The 14,127-nt window shown below is 47.0% G+C and overlaps 2 protein-coding genes and 1 pseudogene across 2 annotated transcripts; all 3 read right to left on the minus strand.

Moving 5' to 3' along the window:
* Positions 1-323: 323 nt before the first annotated feature.
* Positions 324-662, minus strand: LOC102060229 (feather keratin 4-like). Its single transcript, XM_005433298.2, has one exon. The coding sequence runs from the start codon at positions 660-662 to the stop codon at positions 324-326; it is 339 nt and encodes a 112-aa protein (XP_005433355.1).
* Positions 663-6,864: 6,202 nt separating this feature from the next.
* On the minus strand, positions 6,865-7,614 carry LOC102059384 (feather beta keratin). Its single transcript, XM_055697062.1, is given in 3 exon segments — positions 6,865-7,185; positions 7,509-7,547; positions 7,549-7,614. Coding segments are annotated over 3 exon segments (426 nt in total).
* Positions 7,615-10,377: 2,763 nt separating this feature from the next.
* LOC129734267 (feather beta keratin-like) lies at positions 10,378-11,361 on the minus strand (annotated as a pseudogene).
* Positions 11,362-14,127: the final 2,766 nt, after the last annotated feature.

Raw genomic sequence — 14,127 nt, forward strand, 5'->3', positions numbered from 1 at the left:
CCAGACAGAGTTCATCTTTCAGTGTAGCATTGCACCTTGACAATCAAGTCCCATCTACAGTTCAAGTTATAAGTTTTACACCAGGCAGTATCAAATACAGTGATGCACAGCAGAACTACATACTTGATTAGAAATATAAAGTAGTGTAAGAAGAGTAGGGGCCTCATTTTAGGGAATCATTAAGTCCCACAGCTCCGTTAACTTCAGGTGGAGTTGTGGGTGTCATCTGGAAACCACGGCCATGAGCTGAGTCTTGCATGGGGTCATGCTTCAGTGTTCCTGGTCATTTCTTTCTGCTTGCTCCTCATGCTTTAACATGGCCCCTAGAAGCCACTGCGGTAGGTGTTGTAGCGACGGTAGGGTCGGCTGTACCCACTGCCCAGGCCTGGATAGCCAAAGCTCCCAAACCCCAAGGAGCTGCCGGAGGAGATGGGGACCCCTCCAGCACTGAGAGCGCTCCCGACAGCTGCAGATGCTGAGGATCCCACGGCGGTGTTCTGGGGGAAGGAGCTGAGGATGGGTCCGGGCAGGGTCACCACCACGGGAGAGGGCTGGATCACCACCGTTGAGTCCTGGCACTGCCTGACGCAGGGCTCGTTGCAGCTGTTGGCAAGCGGGGTTGGGCCACAGGAGGTGGGTGGACACCGCTCATAGCAGGACATGTCTGCAGGATGGAGATAAGTCTGAAATACAGGATCAGAAGTGAATGCAATCTAGTTGTATTGCACCTAAATTTATGCAGCTCAGATAACAGGACAACAGGAGCTTTCCAGGAGTCCTTTTAGGAGTTGAGTGGGAAGGGAGTTGAGCAGAAAACCAAAATGTGAAACATGCTCCAAGAAAATGGAGGCTGAAATACTCCTCTCTTGGCTGTTTGGCTATCCAGTGGAATAGCTGGCAGCACAACAAAAGGATGCATACCTGTATCATTCCTTTAATTTTAGTCTTTTGATTGGCTGTATGTCTGGAAAAACACTACTGAGATCCAGTTCCAGGTATTCAGAGCATTGTAGAAGTAGTAATTATGAGTAATACATAGCCACAAATGTACTTATGGATGGAGTTCAACAGACAGCTGGAAAATGAAATTAATTATTTTCCAGCTACCATGGTCACCTATGAAGAGGTACAAATTTCAATACAATTAAGCATACTTGAAGTTGAGGTCTTTGGAAATCTTTCCCAGACAAGCTGTCCACAGATGTGCCATCTATGAGAAAGCCAGGAGTTCCCTGCATATTCCCTGTGTCTGCTTCCAACACACCAATAAAAACCAAGTTCACTGTTTGCTATGCCCATCTCAGTTGGATAGACGCTCAGCTCTCCTCTGGTTTTGGTGTTCTTTCCCCTTGTCCTCAGTCTCTGAAACCACTTCTCTAAACCTGCAGGAGATATCCTTGCACTCTATAACATAATTTCAAAATTCAGCAACTATTAGATACCCAGCAGAACTTTTTGATGACGTCTATCATATTGAAGTCCACATTGATTACTATAGCAGAAGGACGTTGAGGATAAGTGATTAGAGCCAATATCCTTGCTGAACTCAGTATGACTATTCCTTCTAAACTCAGTGCTCAGCTTTGTTTTCTCTTTGTTTGGAATGTGGTAGTTAGAGCTCATAAACTTATGGTACGACATAATTGATATTTAAAACCCACAAACCTCTGCTTTGAACCTTCCTAGCTTCCTTGCTCTCCAGCTGTTTCTTTTAGAATCTGGTTCATTTTACCCTTTTCTTCCCCACTGTGCCCAGTAATAGATTCATCATAACAAAAATGGGAACACTGGAGAAGCTTCCCATGAAAGAAACAACAAAGAAATTTTTCTAGATGACATTTCTGAAGATAAATGCATCCACATCCTTTACAAACACTGTTGTTTTCATATCAAACCAGCTGAAATTTCAGGCATTACAGGTGATGGATAAGACCCTTAAAGATATAAAATGCACATTGCTACTTGAAAGATGACTGAGCACATAAATCTCTAATAACAGAATCATAGAATGGTTTGAGTTAGAAGGGACCTTTAAAAATCACCTAGTTCCAACCCCCTTGCACAGGTATTCTACTCATTCACTTTGTAAATCTTTATTGTTATTAGGATTTGCTAAGTCACTTAGCATGTCTGAAAGCCCACATTTGAATAAATTTATATCACCATTTCAAGGATCTATATAGCCAACTCAGGACTCCAGAAATACCTGCAATTCTAACAGCAAAAAATCTACTTTTTAAAAAGAAAAATTCTTCCCCCAGAACAATCCAGCAACTAGAGAACACTGTGGAGGAAAAAGAACAGCAATCAAATTGTACGAAGGCAAGAATACAGCAAATAGAAAAAGAGAAGTAGATTCGAACTAACCTTGTTCACAAAAGAGGAAAAAGGTAAGAGAAGTGGTAGGAAGGACCTTGAGTTGAGTTAGCTTTTATACTGCATCTCAGATGGCCTGAGGACCACAGACATCCTTTGTGCATGAAATTATTTACCAACGAGTATGTCCTGAATGCAAAATGCTTCCAACTGATTAAATGTCTTTTCCTCACTGTTTATTACTTTGTTTTGATTTCCTTATCTCCTGACAGACATATTCCGTCATACAAGTTGCTCTCATCTTCTGGTATTATGGACCAAATTTATTTCAGTGCCACCTTTCAGTCACAAAAAAATTTATGCTCCAGTGTATGTTTCACTTTAGTCATTAGGAAAAATACTAAGAAGAATGTATACAATATACAATTCATCATTCAAAGTTGTTCTTTTATTAAAAATTTGAGTGTAAATCCTTAGTAAATTCCGGTCTCCACCAGTGTTTACAAAGTTGTGATTCCAGCCAAGCATAAGAACAATCTAGACTGAACTCCTGTGTTTTGTGAAGGCCCTGCAAAAAAAACCCGAGCATGTGCACACCTGAAATCCTACTGAATCTGATGAGAGAGAATTACAGCCCTTTGTGAAATTGAGAAAAAAAAAAAAGTATTCTATCATACCAGATTTGGATAGTAGCACACTACTACTGCAGTAACACAGGCTGAGGCACAGCTGCTAGCACACAAGGACAGTGAAATGTGAATTATCAGTTCTTTTACAAAGGGAACCTGTAACTCCCTTCTGTACCATCTCAGACCACAAACATGAATAGCACTTCACACGTCATCTTGAGGAAACACACGGATTTTAAACTATTTTGAGGTATTGCCCTTGCACAAGCTTAAGTGTGGAGTCATTGGAGGAAAAAACCACACAAAGGGCTATTTGCCATTGTATTTTTTTCCCTTGCTTCCCTCATTTACACTGCAGACTGATGGAAGTTCATTGGGTAAGTGGAATATATATACAAAATTTTAATATGTTTTTTAACTTCACTGTGCAGTCTCTCTCCTGTACAAGCTGCAGGGTTTGAACTTCTCCTTGGAGAAGAGGTATTAAATAGTGTGCATGAGGATTCATAGAGATCTGGGAAACAAAAGTTCTTGTCTTAGTTTCCTAAAGAAGAAAGGCATTAAAGTCCTTCACAATTTTCATTAACAATGTGCTGATTCACAGAATTAAGTTATCAAACTGTTCATGATATATAACGAGGTTTTAATGCCCTCATCATCCACCCGATGGGATGTCTCTAAAACCTCTGAACCAAGATCATTCTTTGCCATCTGTAAGCCCACACATAGGTTTATACATTCACAAAGTGAAGCCATTTGTATTTTAACAGACTATGGAAACCAGCCTTGAACAATTTAAAAACAAAAATAAAAATCAGCCTTTTATAAAGTTTTACACAGATTTTCATACTTCAATAAAATTATCTAAAGGAACCCATGTACACTCTGAAGTATTTCCCTTCCTTTCCAGACCTAAACAGTGCTACCAACCCATAAACATGTAAACATGTACATTTTTGAAATACAAATTCTTCTGTAGCATCAGGTGCTTGCTGGCAACCTGGGGAATTTATTTTCCTGTACACTTGTAACAATAGCCACAGTTTTCAACACTTCTGCTTCCTTTTATTAACATGAGAGCTTCTATCTGGTATAGTACCTCGTATTTTAAAACCAAACTCATCAGAGATCACTGCAGTATTTCCAAAAAGACTCCTGAACTGTCTCCTGACCATGGCTCAGCTCCAGATTAGTCTGACTGCCTCAAAGAACTCATCCAAGAGGCTTGAAGTCCTCCTTGGAGATCTCCTCAGAGATTTTTTTAAAAGATGGTGAACAAGTTAACCGGCAATTGTTCTTAAGTGGGTCAGACAGGAAATTGCACACAAAGAGTTTTAGAAAATGTCTTGAATGTAATCTTAGATTGTGCTCCTGAGACACCCACAAGCTAACAAATTGCTGAGGAGCTGGAAAAAAGTCTTTATTAGACTGAGCATGCAGTAATTTCATGTTGACACTCACAGTCAGTATAAAAGTACCATAAATTAAAAGTACCCATAATTTGTGAAGATGAAAGATTTTTTTATGGGTAGAGTATGCTTCTCATGCAATGCCAGGCTGAACGCAGACTGGAAAACAAAAGCAAAACAATTTCATTATCAAGAAAAGGTTCCAACTGCAAAAATATGTGTGGGAACTAACTCATGCAAAAAAGGATGTCTCAATTGTCTCATACATTCATAAACATCCATATGCATAGTTATTGTACCAATTTCTTCAGTCTTAAAGTACAAACATGGCTTTCAAATTTATGTTCACATTCTTCAGGAGCTCTAACGCTAATGATTTAGTAAAGGCTTCAACATCATGCACAAACACAGCATGATGCCATGCTGTCTGAAGATGGCTAGTGCCAGGACACTGCTTGCTTTTCTTCTTTTAAATCAGCAAGCCTAGATTTAGGGGCTTATGGCAGAGAGTAGTTCTCCAAGCTTCTTCATTCACAACAAGCAACACAAAATGTACCTTTCAGGACATGCTGTTGTTGTACATAGGCCACTTAATGGGATATTTCATCCTCCTGAAATTCATTGCTGTACTCTTTAGGCTACATGTCCGTTTGCATTATAGAAAGTTGCCTTCCTGCCACCAAGAATGAAGCCATTCTTTGATGTACATCAGAGTGAAATCAGTGATCCCTCATAGATCTGAGCGAATAACTGATTACTTCAGTCATACCAATTCTGTCAACAGGGCACTATATGCTTGTGCATGCATTGCAGTCCTTTGTATTATTTGTTTAGAAAATACGCTCATAGAAACCAATATTTAAGTAAAGACTCTACTCAGTTTCATACCTATGGATTTCCCATCTTTCATACTTTTTTGCTGCCTCAAGCCACAACCTAAAAGGGGGCATATACTATCTTATCTCTAAACTATATTTTACCCTCGTCTAGAAAATTTGTATGCAAGTAATTCTTAAGTAAAGAGAACATAAGTGTAAAACATTCGGGGGGGAAAAAAATAAACCTACATCTTTTCCCATACTGTGTGGACATTTGGACTGGTTCCCACACTGAACTTGAATGCCGGTATCTTCCCACTGGTTCCTCCACTATTTCTGTCTCAGCACTATGAAACTTTAATTACACAACTCTCATTCTTACTGCTTTCCTCTGCTGTGTCCTGCAGGATCCCAAGTAGCTCCAGGGGGAGAGCAAAGGAGTTGATACAATAAAAAACTTGGATAATTTTCTCAAAGTCTATGTGCCTAATGACAAAGGTATTCTTTATTGTTCTTTAATGACTCTTACTTGCACACAATGTGCTGAATTTTAACACCTTTGAGAAAATTCCCAGATGGTGAGCAACAGGATTAAAACCAAACTGATCTTAAGGGAAATACCTATGGCCATTCGTCTAGTTTTTCACTCACATAATTTTTCCTCTATATTATGAGTCCTTGTGTGGATTAGCTAAGGAATAATACTTCTCAGATTTTGTTTCAGGCTTGAAAGAGAGGACCTCAAAGCCCATCATAAAAATTTATTAATGATACAATAATATAAAGAGTCTTATTACTCTAATAAGGTTTGAACACTCACATCACCTTTAAAGTCTTGAGTGAAGAGCACTAAAAGTGTATAATGGTTTAAACATCAAAGTCTGGTAGCATTCAATCTAACCAAAAATATACACCCAAATATTACTTCTGAAACAATTATTATGCATTTTCAAATTCTCAGAGTTTAAAAGATGTCAATTCAGTGATAAGCTCTAAACCTGAAATAGCACAATTTTACTTTTAAAAACAGAAGTGCAAAAAAATTTGGAAAAAAACCCTAGCAAAAGATATATATATATATGTAAAACATTTCAATGCTTCACCAGAGCGTGAACAATGATATTATTCTTATTATATAGACTGAGGTAAATATTCAATTCGCATTTTCCATTGAGAAGGTAGTCTGCATAGATTTTTTCCATATAGTGAAAAATTCCACCTTGAGGGAATGAAAAAGTGAGAAGAAAACCACACTTAAACTGAAATTTTTATGCAGCATCAGTTTAATGATAGACAAGTAGCATTCCGCCAAAAAAAACCCGGAATATATATATATATATATAAAAATAAATGAAAGAAGCCATGTAAACCATTCCAACTAAAAGACAGCAAGCAAGATTCCACTATTCCTTAATTCCTGAATAAACCCCTCTACTGATCATTTAAAAGTACACCATTATACCAAGACAATGTGAGATTAAAATCACAGATGAAAGGAAAGTCATCAAAAGTAGGAATTTCAATAACAAGAAAATATGGCCATGTGTCCAGATAGAACCATAATTCCTCCTTTGCAGGAGGGCACGCGGGTGCTCAGCCCATCTGGAAACTCTGGCCAGCCGCTCCGTCCTCAGTCCGGCACCTGGCTTTGGGCTTCCCGGTCAATGCACTCGCTGGACGTCCGGCCCGGCTTTAGCAGGGCAGGCATCTTCTGCTCGTGTAGCGGCCACCAAGGCCAGAGAGGCTAAAGCCCCCGGAGTTGATGGGCACTCCCTCCTCACTCAGGATGCTGCCCACAGCAGCGGATGCTGAGGATCCCACGGCGGTGTTCTGGGGGAAGGAGCTGAGGATGGGTCCGGGCAGGGTCACCACCACGGGAGAGGGCTGGATCACCACGCGGGAGTCCTGGCACTGCCTGACGCAGGGCTCGTTGCAGCTGTTGGCAAGCGGGGTTGGGCCACAGGGGCGGCACAGATCGTAGCAGGACATGGCTGAGGGACGGAGGTGCACCTGGGAGGGAGGGCACGGAAAGCACACGCAGCATGAGAGGGGCAGCCTGACAGCCTGCTCGGCAAGAGCAACGCCACAGGCTGGGGAGCAGGGACAGCCTGCGTTTGGGAGAAGAGAGGTTCAAGAGCCCAGAGCCCACAGGGAGCCTGGAAAACAAAGCCCAGGATCTTCTCCGAGAGAAGTGCAGCAGACAGTAAGGTGGACAGAGACACTGGGAGCACGATGAAGGAGCAAGGCTCTCAACAAAAGCTACACCGAGACAAAGGGACAAAGAGGAGAAGAAGAGAAAGAGGAGAGTGAGGCAAAGGTGTTTGCAGCTCACCTTGTTCACCAAGGAGGAGAAGGCAGGAGAAGTGGATGAGGATACCTGCAGCTGGACTGGCTTTTATACTGCTCCAGACCGCCCCAGGCCCAGAGGCACCCTTTGTGCATGTAATGTGTTTACCAACAAGCCCATCTTGCATGCAAAACTTCTCAATTAAAGAAATGAGAACACTGCTTATGTTCCCTGCAACGCTGCCTTTTCATTTCCCTGTTTATGACATGGCCATTCAGCCACACAGGCTCCTTTCATCTGATGGTATTAGACGCCAAAACATTTCAGGGAAAATGAAACGGAAGAAAAAGAAGGATCCCTCCGCACAGTAAGTGAGCAAGGAACATCCACAGACAGGAGACAGGTGCAGCCCAGAGACCAGCTCAACCATCAAGTTCATGGATGAAGCAGGACTGGCATCAAGCAGGACAGTCAGTCCCCACATCAGGAGCAGACCCAGTCACAGTGACCTGGTCCAACAGAGCTCACTGAATCCTGACCAGGGCCATAGTGTCCAGACACGCCCAAGGAGAGGCTGGCACATCAGTGGGTTCCTTGCACTCAGGATCAAGGGGGTTCGTGGTCAGTCATAAGCCAGCCTGCAAAGGAGCAGGAGGCTTACAGTCCTGCCAGCCAGCTGAGGAAAGGGATAAAGGCCAGGACAGAGCTTGAATAAAGGTCTGGGTCAAAGGGAAGAGGGAGGAGAGAGAGACCGCAGGTGAGGCTGAGCAGAGCCATCGGCCTTGTTGGTACTGCACTCAGGTCACTGATGGGCAAGAGGAGGGTATCTCCTGTGCACCTGGCACAAAGGACACCAGCTCCACCTGTCACAGCAGTGGGGAGAAGGACTTGTTCCTGCAAGAAAGGATTTCATAAATAAATATAAATATTTTTAATTTTATTTTTATAAATAAAAATACATACACTTATTTTCCATAAATGCAAGATAGGTCTCTTCTTCTAAGGGTCATTTCCATCACGTCCCTGACCCAGAAAATTCACAGGTAGTGTCTCCTGCCAGGCCTTGCTACTCCCACTGTCAGCACCTATGGCAAGGCCCTGCCCAAAGGCTCCAGTGCCCGGCCACAGCCCGCTCTGGTCACGTCCTGCAGATGCCGCCTTCCCTCCCTGGTACCATCTTCTCACCCCACCTTGCTCCTGCTGGCAGCTCAGCCTGGCTCAGGAGCGTTGCTGGAGAGGGCATTTCCTGAGGGCCTTCCTGCGGAGCAGGGCACAGGGGCCTTGCGGTGGCAGCTGTCCTGCAGGGAAGACAGGCCTTGAGCCATGGCAAAAGGCACTGTAGGGGTTCACGCAGCGTATGGGACAGAACAGGAGGTGCCCCTCTCTCCACCTGAAACAGGACAGGGGCACGGGATAAAAACACCAGTTGTGGAGGACTAGAGCACGCTGGAGCAAGGCAGAGGCAGTTGTCCTCTCCCACATCTCCTGTGGCAGGAGCAACCACCACATCCCGGTGGAGTAGGCCCCACCAACTACACGCCGCCTCCATGTACCAGCAAAGTCACTTTCCTCCCTGACATCTGAGGTCTTGCAATTCAGGGCAGAAGGGCAGGAAGAGACAATGGCTGCATCGTGGAGGGTGCCTTCTTTCCTTCCCCTGCTGTGCAAGGGAACGAGAGGGACTTGCTAAATGCCCACACTTCACTGTCATGGCCCACAGGCCACGTGGCCTCCCAAGCAGGGACTGTGGCGCTGTGCCAGTGTTGCTGAGTACTTGAGAAAAACGGCCTGGTGGGCACAAAGAGGTGGCCTGTGGGCAGAAGTGAAGGTTCACAATTCCATTGGCATCTGGCACACATCAAGCACCTCTTGGAGCTATTGAAAACACGGCAAGGGATATGCCATTAGCCACAAAGGTATGGTGTTCAGGACCAAGTGATGTGGGTGGCCTCAGGAAGGACATACCGCATATAAAACGAGTCCCATACAACTGTGGGAGAGGGGGTTAAATGGAGAAGGAGCAGCGTGGTCTGACCTCTGGAGGAAGGAGATACAGCACAGACAGTAGAATCTAACCCACAGTAAAGCCTTGTGGCAGCCTAATAGTTTGTTTGTGCTGCAACAAAGCTTTACCATTGGTTAGATCAAGGGTCCTCAAACTAAGGTCCGTGGGCCAGATACAGCCCCCCAGGGCCCTCAGTCCAGCCCCCGGTATTTACAGAATTCCACCACCAGGAGTTGGGGGGAAACCAAGCAGCCACAGATGACTTCCTACTACTTAATCCACATACCAGGCCCTGTTTAAAAAGTTTGAGGACCCCTGGGTCAGGCTCTACTACCTGTTCAGCAGCACCTTCCACCAGAGGTCAAACAACACTGAAACTCCTACACCTGACCACACACTCCTCAGGGCTACTTAACCACTTAGCGGGAACAAGCTACAGCTGCACACCATCCAGGACAATCAACCCCCTGCCTCTGAGGCAAGGCCACAGCTACATGTTATCAATGTCAATCAACCCACTGCCTTCATTCCTCTACGCCATACAAGTGACCATTTCAGCTAAACACCAACCCCCAATCCCCCAGGAATAATAGAAATGCACAACATTCCTTCAGCCACACATTTCCCTGTGTAGCATCCCATCTCCCTCTGAACAGTTTGGCTGGGCATCCCAGGAGGGAAGGAACATGAGGAGACATCAAGTTACAATGCAGCATCAGCTTTAATGAGTCTAAAGAGAGAAACAAAGCAGTGTGTGTTGGAAGGGACGCGGTCCAGGCTGCTACAAGGGCAGTGACAGCCAGGCATGCCCTCACAGCAATGGGACGCATGTCATGGATACACATGGGGAGAGGGTGATGAGCAGGACCCCTCTCAGCTTGCTTCAGGATGAACCCATGGCACAGGACAGCACGAGGCATCAGGGCATCATGAAATGGAGAAGAAAGCGGGAGGAGAAGGAGATGACAACACCAGCTGGCCGTGTTTCCAGACAGCCCAGGATGGCACCTGGCTTCCTTCCCTCCTTTGCAGGAGGGCACGCGGGTGCTCAGCCCATCTGGAAACTCTGGCCAGCAGCTCCGTCCTCAGTCCGGCACCTGGCTTTGGGCTTCCCGGTCAATGCACTCGCTGGACGTCCGGCCCGGCTTTAGCAGGGCAGGCATCTTCTGCTCGTGTAGCGGCCACCAAGGCCAGAGAGGCTAAAGCCCCCGGAGTTGATGGGCACTCCCTCCTCACTCAGGATGCTGCCCACAGCAGCGGAGGTGCTGGATCCCACGGCGGTGTTCTGGGGGAAGGAGCTGAGGATGGGTCCGGGCAGGGTCACCACCACGGGAGAGGGCTGGATCACCACGCGGGAGTCCTGGCACTGCCTGACGCAGGGCTCGTTGCAGCTGTTGGCAAGCGGGGTTGGGCCACAGGGGCGGCACAGATCGTAGCAGGACATGGCTGAGGGACGGAGGTGCACCTGGGAGGGAGGGCACGGAAAGCACACGCAGCATGAGAGGGGCAGCCTGACAGCCTGCTCGGCAAGAGCAACGCCACAGGCTGGGGAGCAGGGACAGCCTGCGTTTGGGAGAAGAGAGGTTCAAGAGCCCAGAGCCCACAGGGAGCCTGGAAAACAAAGCCCAGGATCTTCTCCGAGAGAAGTGCAGCAGACAGTAAGGTGGACAGAGACACTGGGAGCACGATGAAGGAGCAAGGCTCTCAACAAAAGCTACACCGAGACAAAGGGACAAAGAGGAGAAGAAGAGAAAGAGGAGAGTGAGGCAAAGGTGTTTGCAGCTCACCTTGTTCACCAAGGAGGAGAAGGCAGGAGAAGTGGATGAGGATACCTGCAGCTGGACTGGCTTTTATACTGCTCCAGACCGCCCCAGGCCCAGAGGCACCCTTTGTGCATGTAATGTGTTTACCAACAAGCCCATCTTGCATGCAAAACTTCTCAATTAAAGAAATGAGAACACTGCTTATGTTCCCTGCAACGCTGCCTTTTCATTTCCCTGTTTATGACATGGCCATTCAGCCACACAGGCTCCTTTCATCTGATGGTATTAGACGCCAAAATATTTCAGGGAAAATGAAACGGAAGAAAAAGAAGAAGGATCCCTCCGCACAGTAAGTGAGCAAGGAACATCCACAGACAGGAGACAGGTGCAGCCCAGAGACCAGCTCAACCATCAAGTTCATGGATGAAGCAGGACTGGCATCAAGCAGGACAGTCAGTCCCCACATCAGGAGCAGACCCAGTCACAGTGACCTGGTCCAACAGAGCTCACTGAATCCTGACCAGGGCCATAGTGTCCAGACACGCCCAAGGAGAGGCTGGCACATCAGTGGGTTCCTTGCACTCAGGATCAAGGGGGTTCGTGGTCAGTCATAAGCCAGCCTGCAAAGGAGCAGGAGGCTTACAGTCCTGCCAGCCAGCTGAGGAAAGGGATAAAGGCCAGGACAGAGCTTGAATAAAGGTCTGGGTCAAAGGGAAGAGGGAGGAGAGAGAGACCGCAGGTGAGGCTGAGCAGAGCCATCGGCCTTGTTGGTACTGCACTCAGGTCACTGATGGGCAAGAGGAGGGTATCTCCTGTGCACCTGGCACAAAGGACACCAGCTCCACCTGTTACAGCAGTGGGGAGAAGGACTTGTTCCTGCAAGAAAGGATTTCATAAATAAATATAAATATTTTTAATTTTATTTTTATAAATAAAAATACATACATTTATTTTCCATAAATGCAAGATAGGTCTCTTCTTCTAAGGGTCATTTCCATCACGTCCCTGACCCAGAAAATTCACAGGTAGTGTCTCCTGCCAGGCCTTGCTACTCCCACTGTCAGCACCTATGGCAAGGCCCTGCCCAAAGGCTCCAGTGCCCGGCCACAGCCCGCTCTGGTCACGTCCTGCAGATGCCGCCTTCCCTCCCTGGTACCATCTTCTCACCCCACCTTGCTCCTGCTGGCAGCTCAGCCTGGCTCAGGAGCGTTGCTGGAGAGGGCATTTCCTGAGGGCCTTCCTGCGGAGCAGGGCACAGGGGCCTTGCGGTGGCAGCTGTCCTGCAGGGAAGACAGGCCTTGAGCCATGGCAAAAGGCACTGTAGGGGTTCACGCAGCGTATGGGACAGAACAGGAGGTGCCCCTCTCTCCACCTGAAACAGGACAGGGGCACGGGATAAAAACACCAGTTGTGGAGGACTAGAGCACGCTGGAGCAAGGCAGAGGCAGTTGTCCTCTCCCACATCTCCTGTGGCAGGAGCAACCACCACATCCCGGTGGAGTAGGCCCCACCAACTACACGCCGCCTCCATGCACCAGCAAAGTCACTTTCCTCCCTGACATCTGAGGTCTTGCAATTCAGGGCAGAAGGGCAGGAAGAGACAATGGCTGCATCGTGGAGGGTGCCTTCTTTCCTTCCCCTGCTGTGCAAGGGAACGAGAGGGACTTGCTAAATGCCCACACTTCACTGTCATGGCCCACAGGCCACGTGGCCTGCCAAGCAGGGACTGTGGCGCTGTGCCAGTGTTGCTGAGTACTTGAGAAAAACGGCCTGGTGGGCACAAAGAGGTGGCCTGTGGGCAGAAGTGAAGGTTCACAATTCCATTGGCATCTGGCACACATCAAGCACCTCTTGGAGCTATTGAAAACACGGCAAGGGATATGCCATTAGCCACAAAGGTATGGTGTTCAGGACCAAGTGATGTGGGTGGCCTCAGGAAGGACATACCGCATATAAAACGAGTCCCATACAACTGTGGGAGAGGGGGTTAAATGGAGAAGGAGCAGCGTGGTCTGACCTCTGGAGGAAGGAGATACAGCACAGACAGTAGAATCTAACCCACAGTAAAGCCTTGTGGCAGCCTAATAGTTTGTTTGTGCTGCAACAAAGCTTTACCATTGGTTAGATCAAGGGTCCTCAAACTAAGGTCCGTGGGCCAGATACAGCCCCCCAGGGCCCTCAGTCCAGCCCCCGGTATTTACAGAATTCCACCACCAGGAGTTGGGGGGAAACCAAGCAGCCACAGATGACTTCCTACTACTTAATCCACATACCAGGCCCTGTTTAAAAAGTTTGAGGACCCCTGGGTCAGGCTCTACTACCTGTTCAGCAGCACCTTCCACCAGAGGTCAAACAACACTGAAACTCCTACACCTGACCACACACTCCTCAGGGCTACTTAACCACTTAGCGGGAACAAGCTACAGCTGCACACCATCCAGGACAATCAACCCCCTGCCTCTGAGGCAAGGCCACAGCTACATGTTATCAATGTCAATCAACCCACTGCCTTCATTCCTCTACGCCATACAAGTGACCATTTCAGCTAAACACCAACCCCCAATCCCCCAGGAATAATAGAAATGCACAACATTCCTTCAGCCACACATTTCCCTGTGTAGCATCCCATCTCCCTCTGAACAGTTTGGCTGGGCATCCCAGGAGGGAAGGAACATGAGGAGACATCAAGTTACAATGCAGCATCAGCTTTAATGAGTCTAAAGAGAGAAACAAAGCAGTGTGTGTTGGAAGGGACGCGGTCCAGGCTGCTACAAGGGCAGTGACAGCCAGGCATGCCCTCACAGCAATGGGACGCATGTCATGGATACACATGGGGAGAGGGTGATGAGCAGGACCCCTCTCAGCTTGCTTCAGGATGAACCCATGGCACAGGACAGCAC

The sequence above is a fragment of the Falco cherrug genome, chromosome 19 (assembly GCF_023634085.1).
Source record: "Falco cherrug isolate bFalChe1 chromosome 19, bFalChe1.pri, whole genome shotgun sequence".
NCBI classification, from domain to species: domain Eukaryota; kingdom Metazoa; phylum Chordata; class Aves; order Falconiformes; family Falconidae; genus Falco; species Falco cherrug.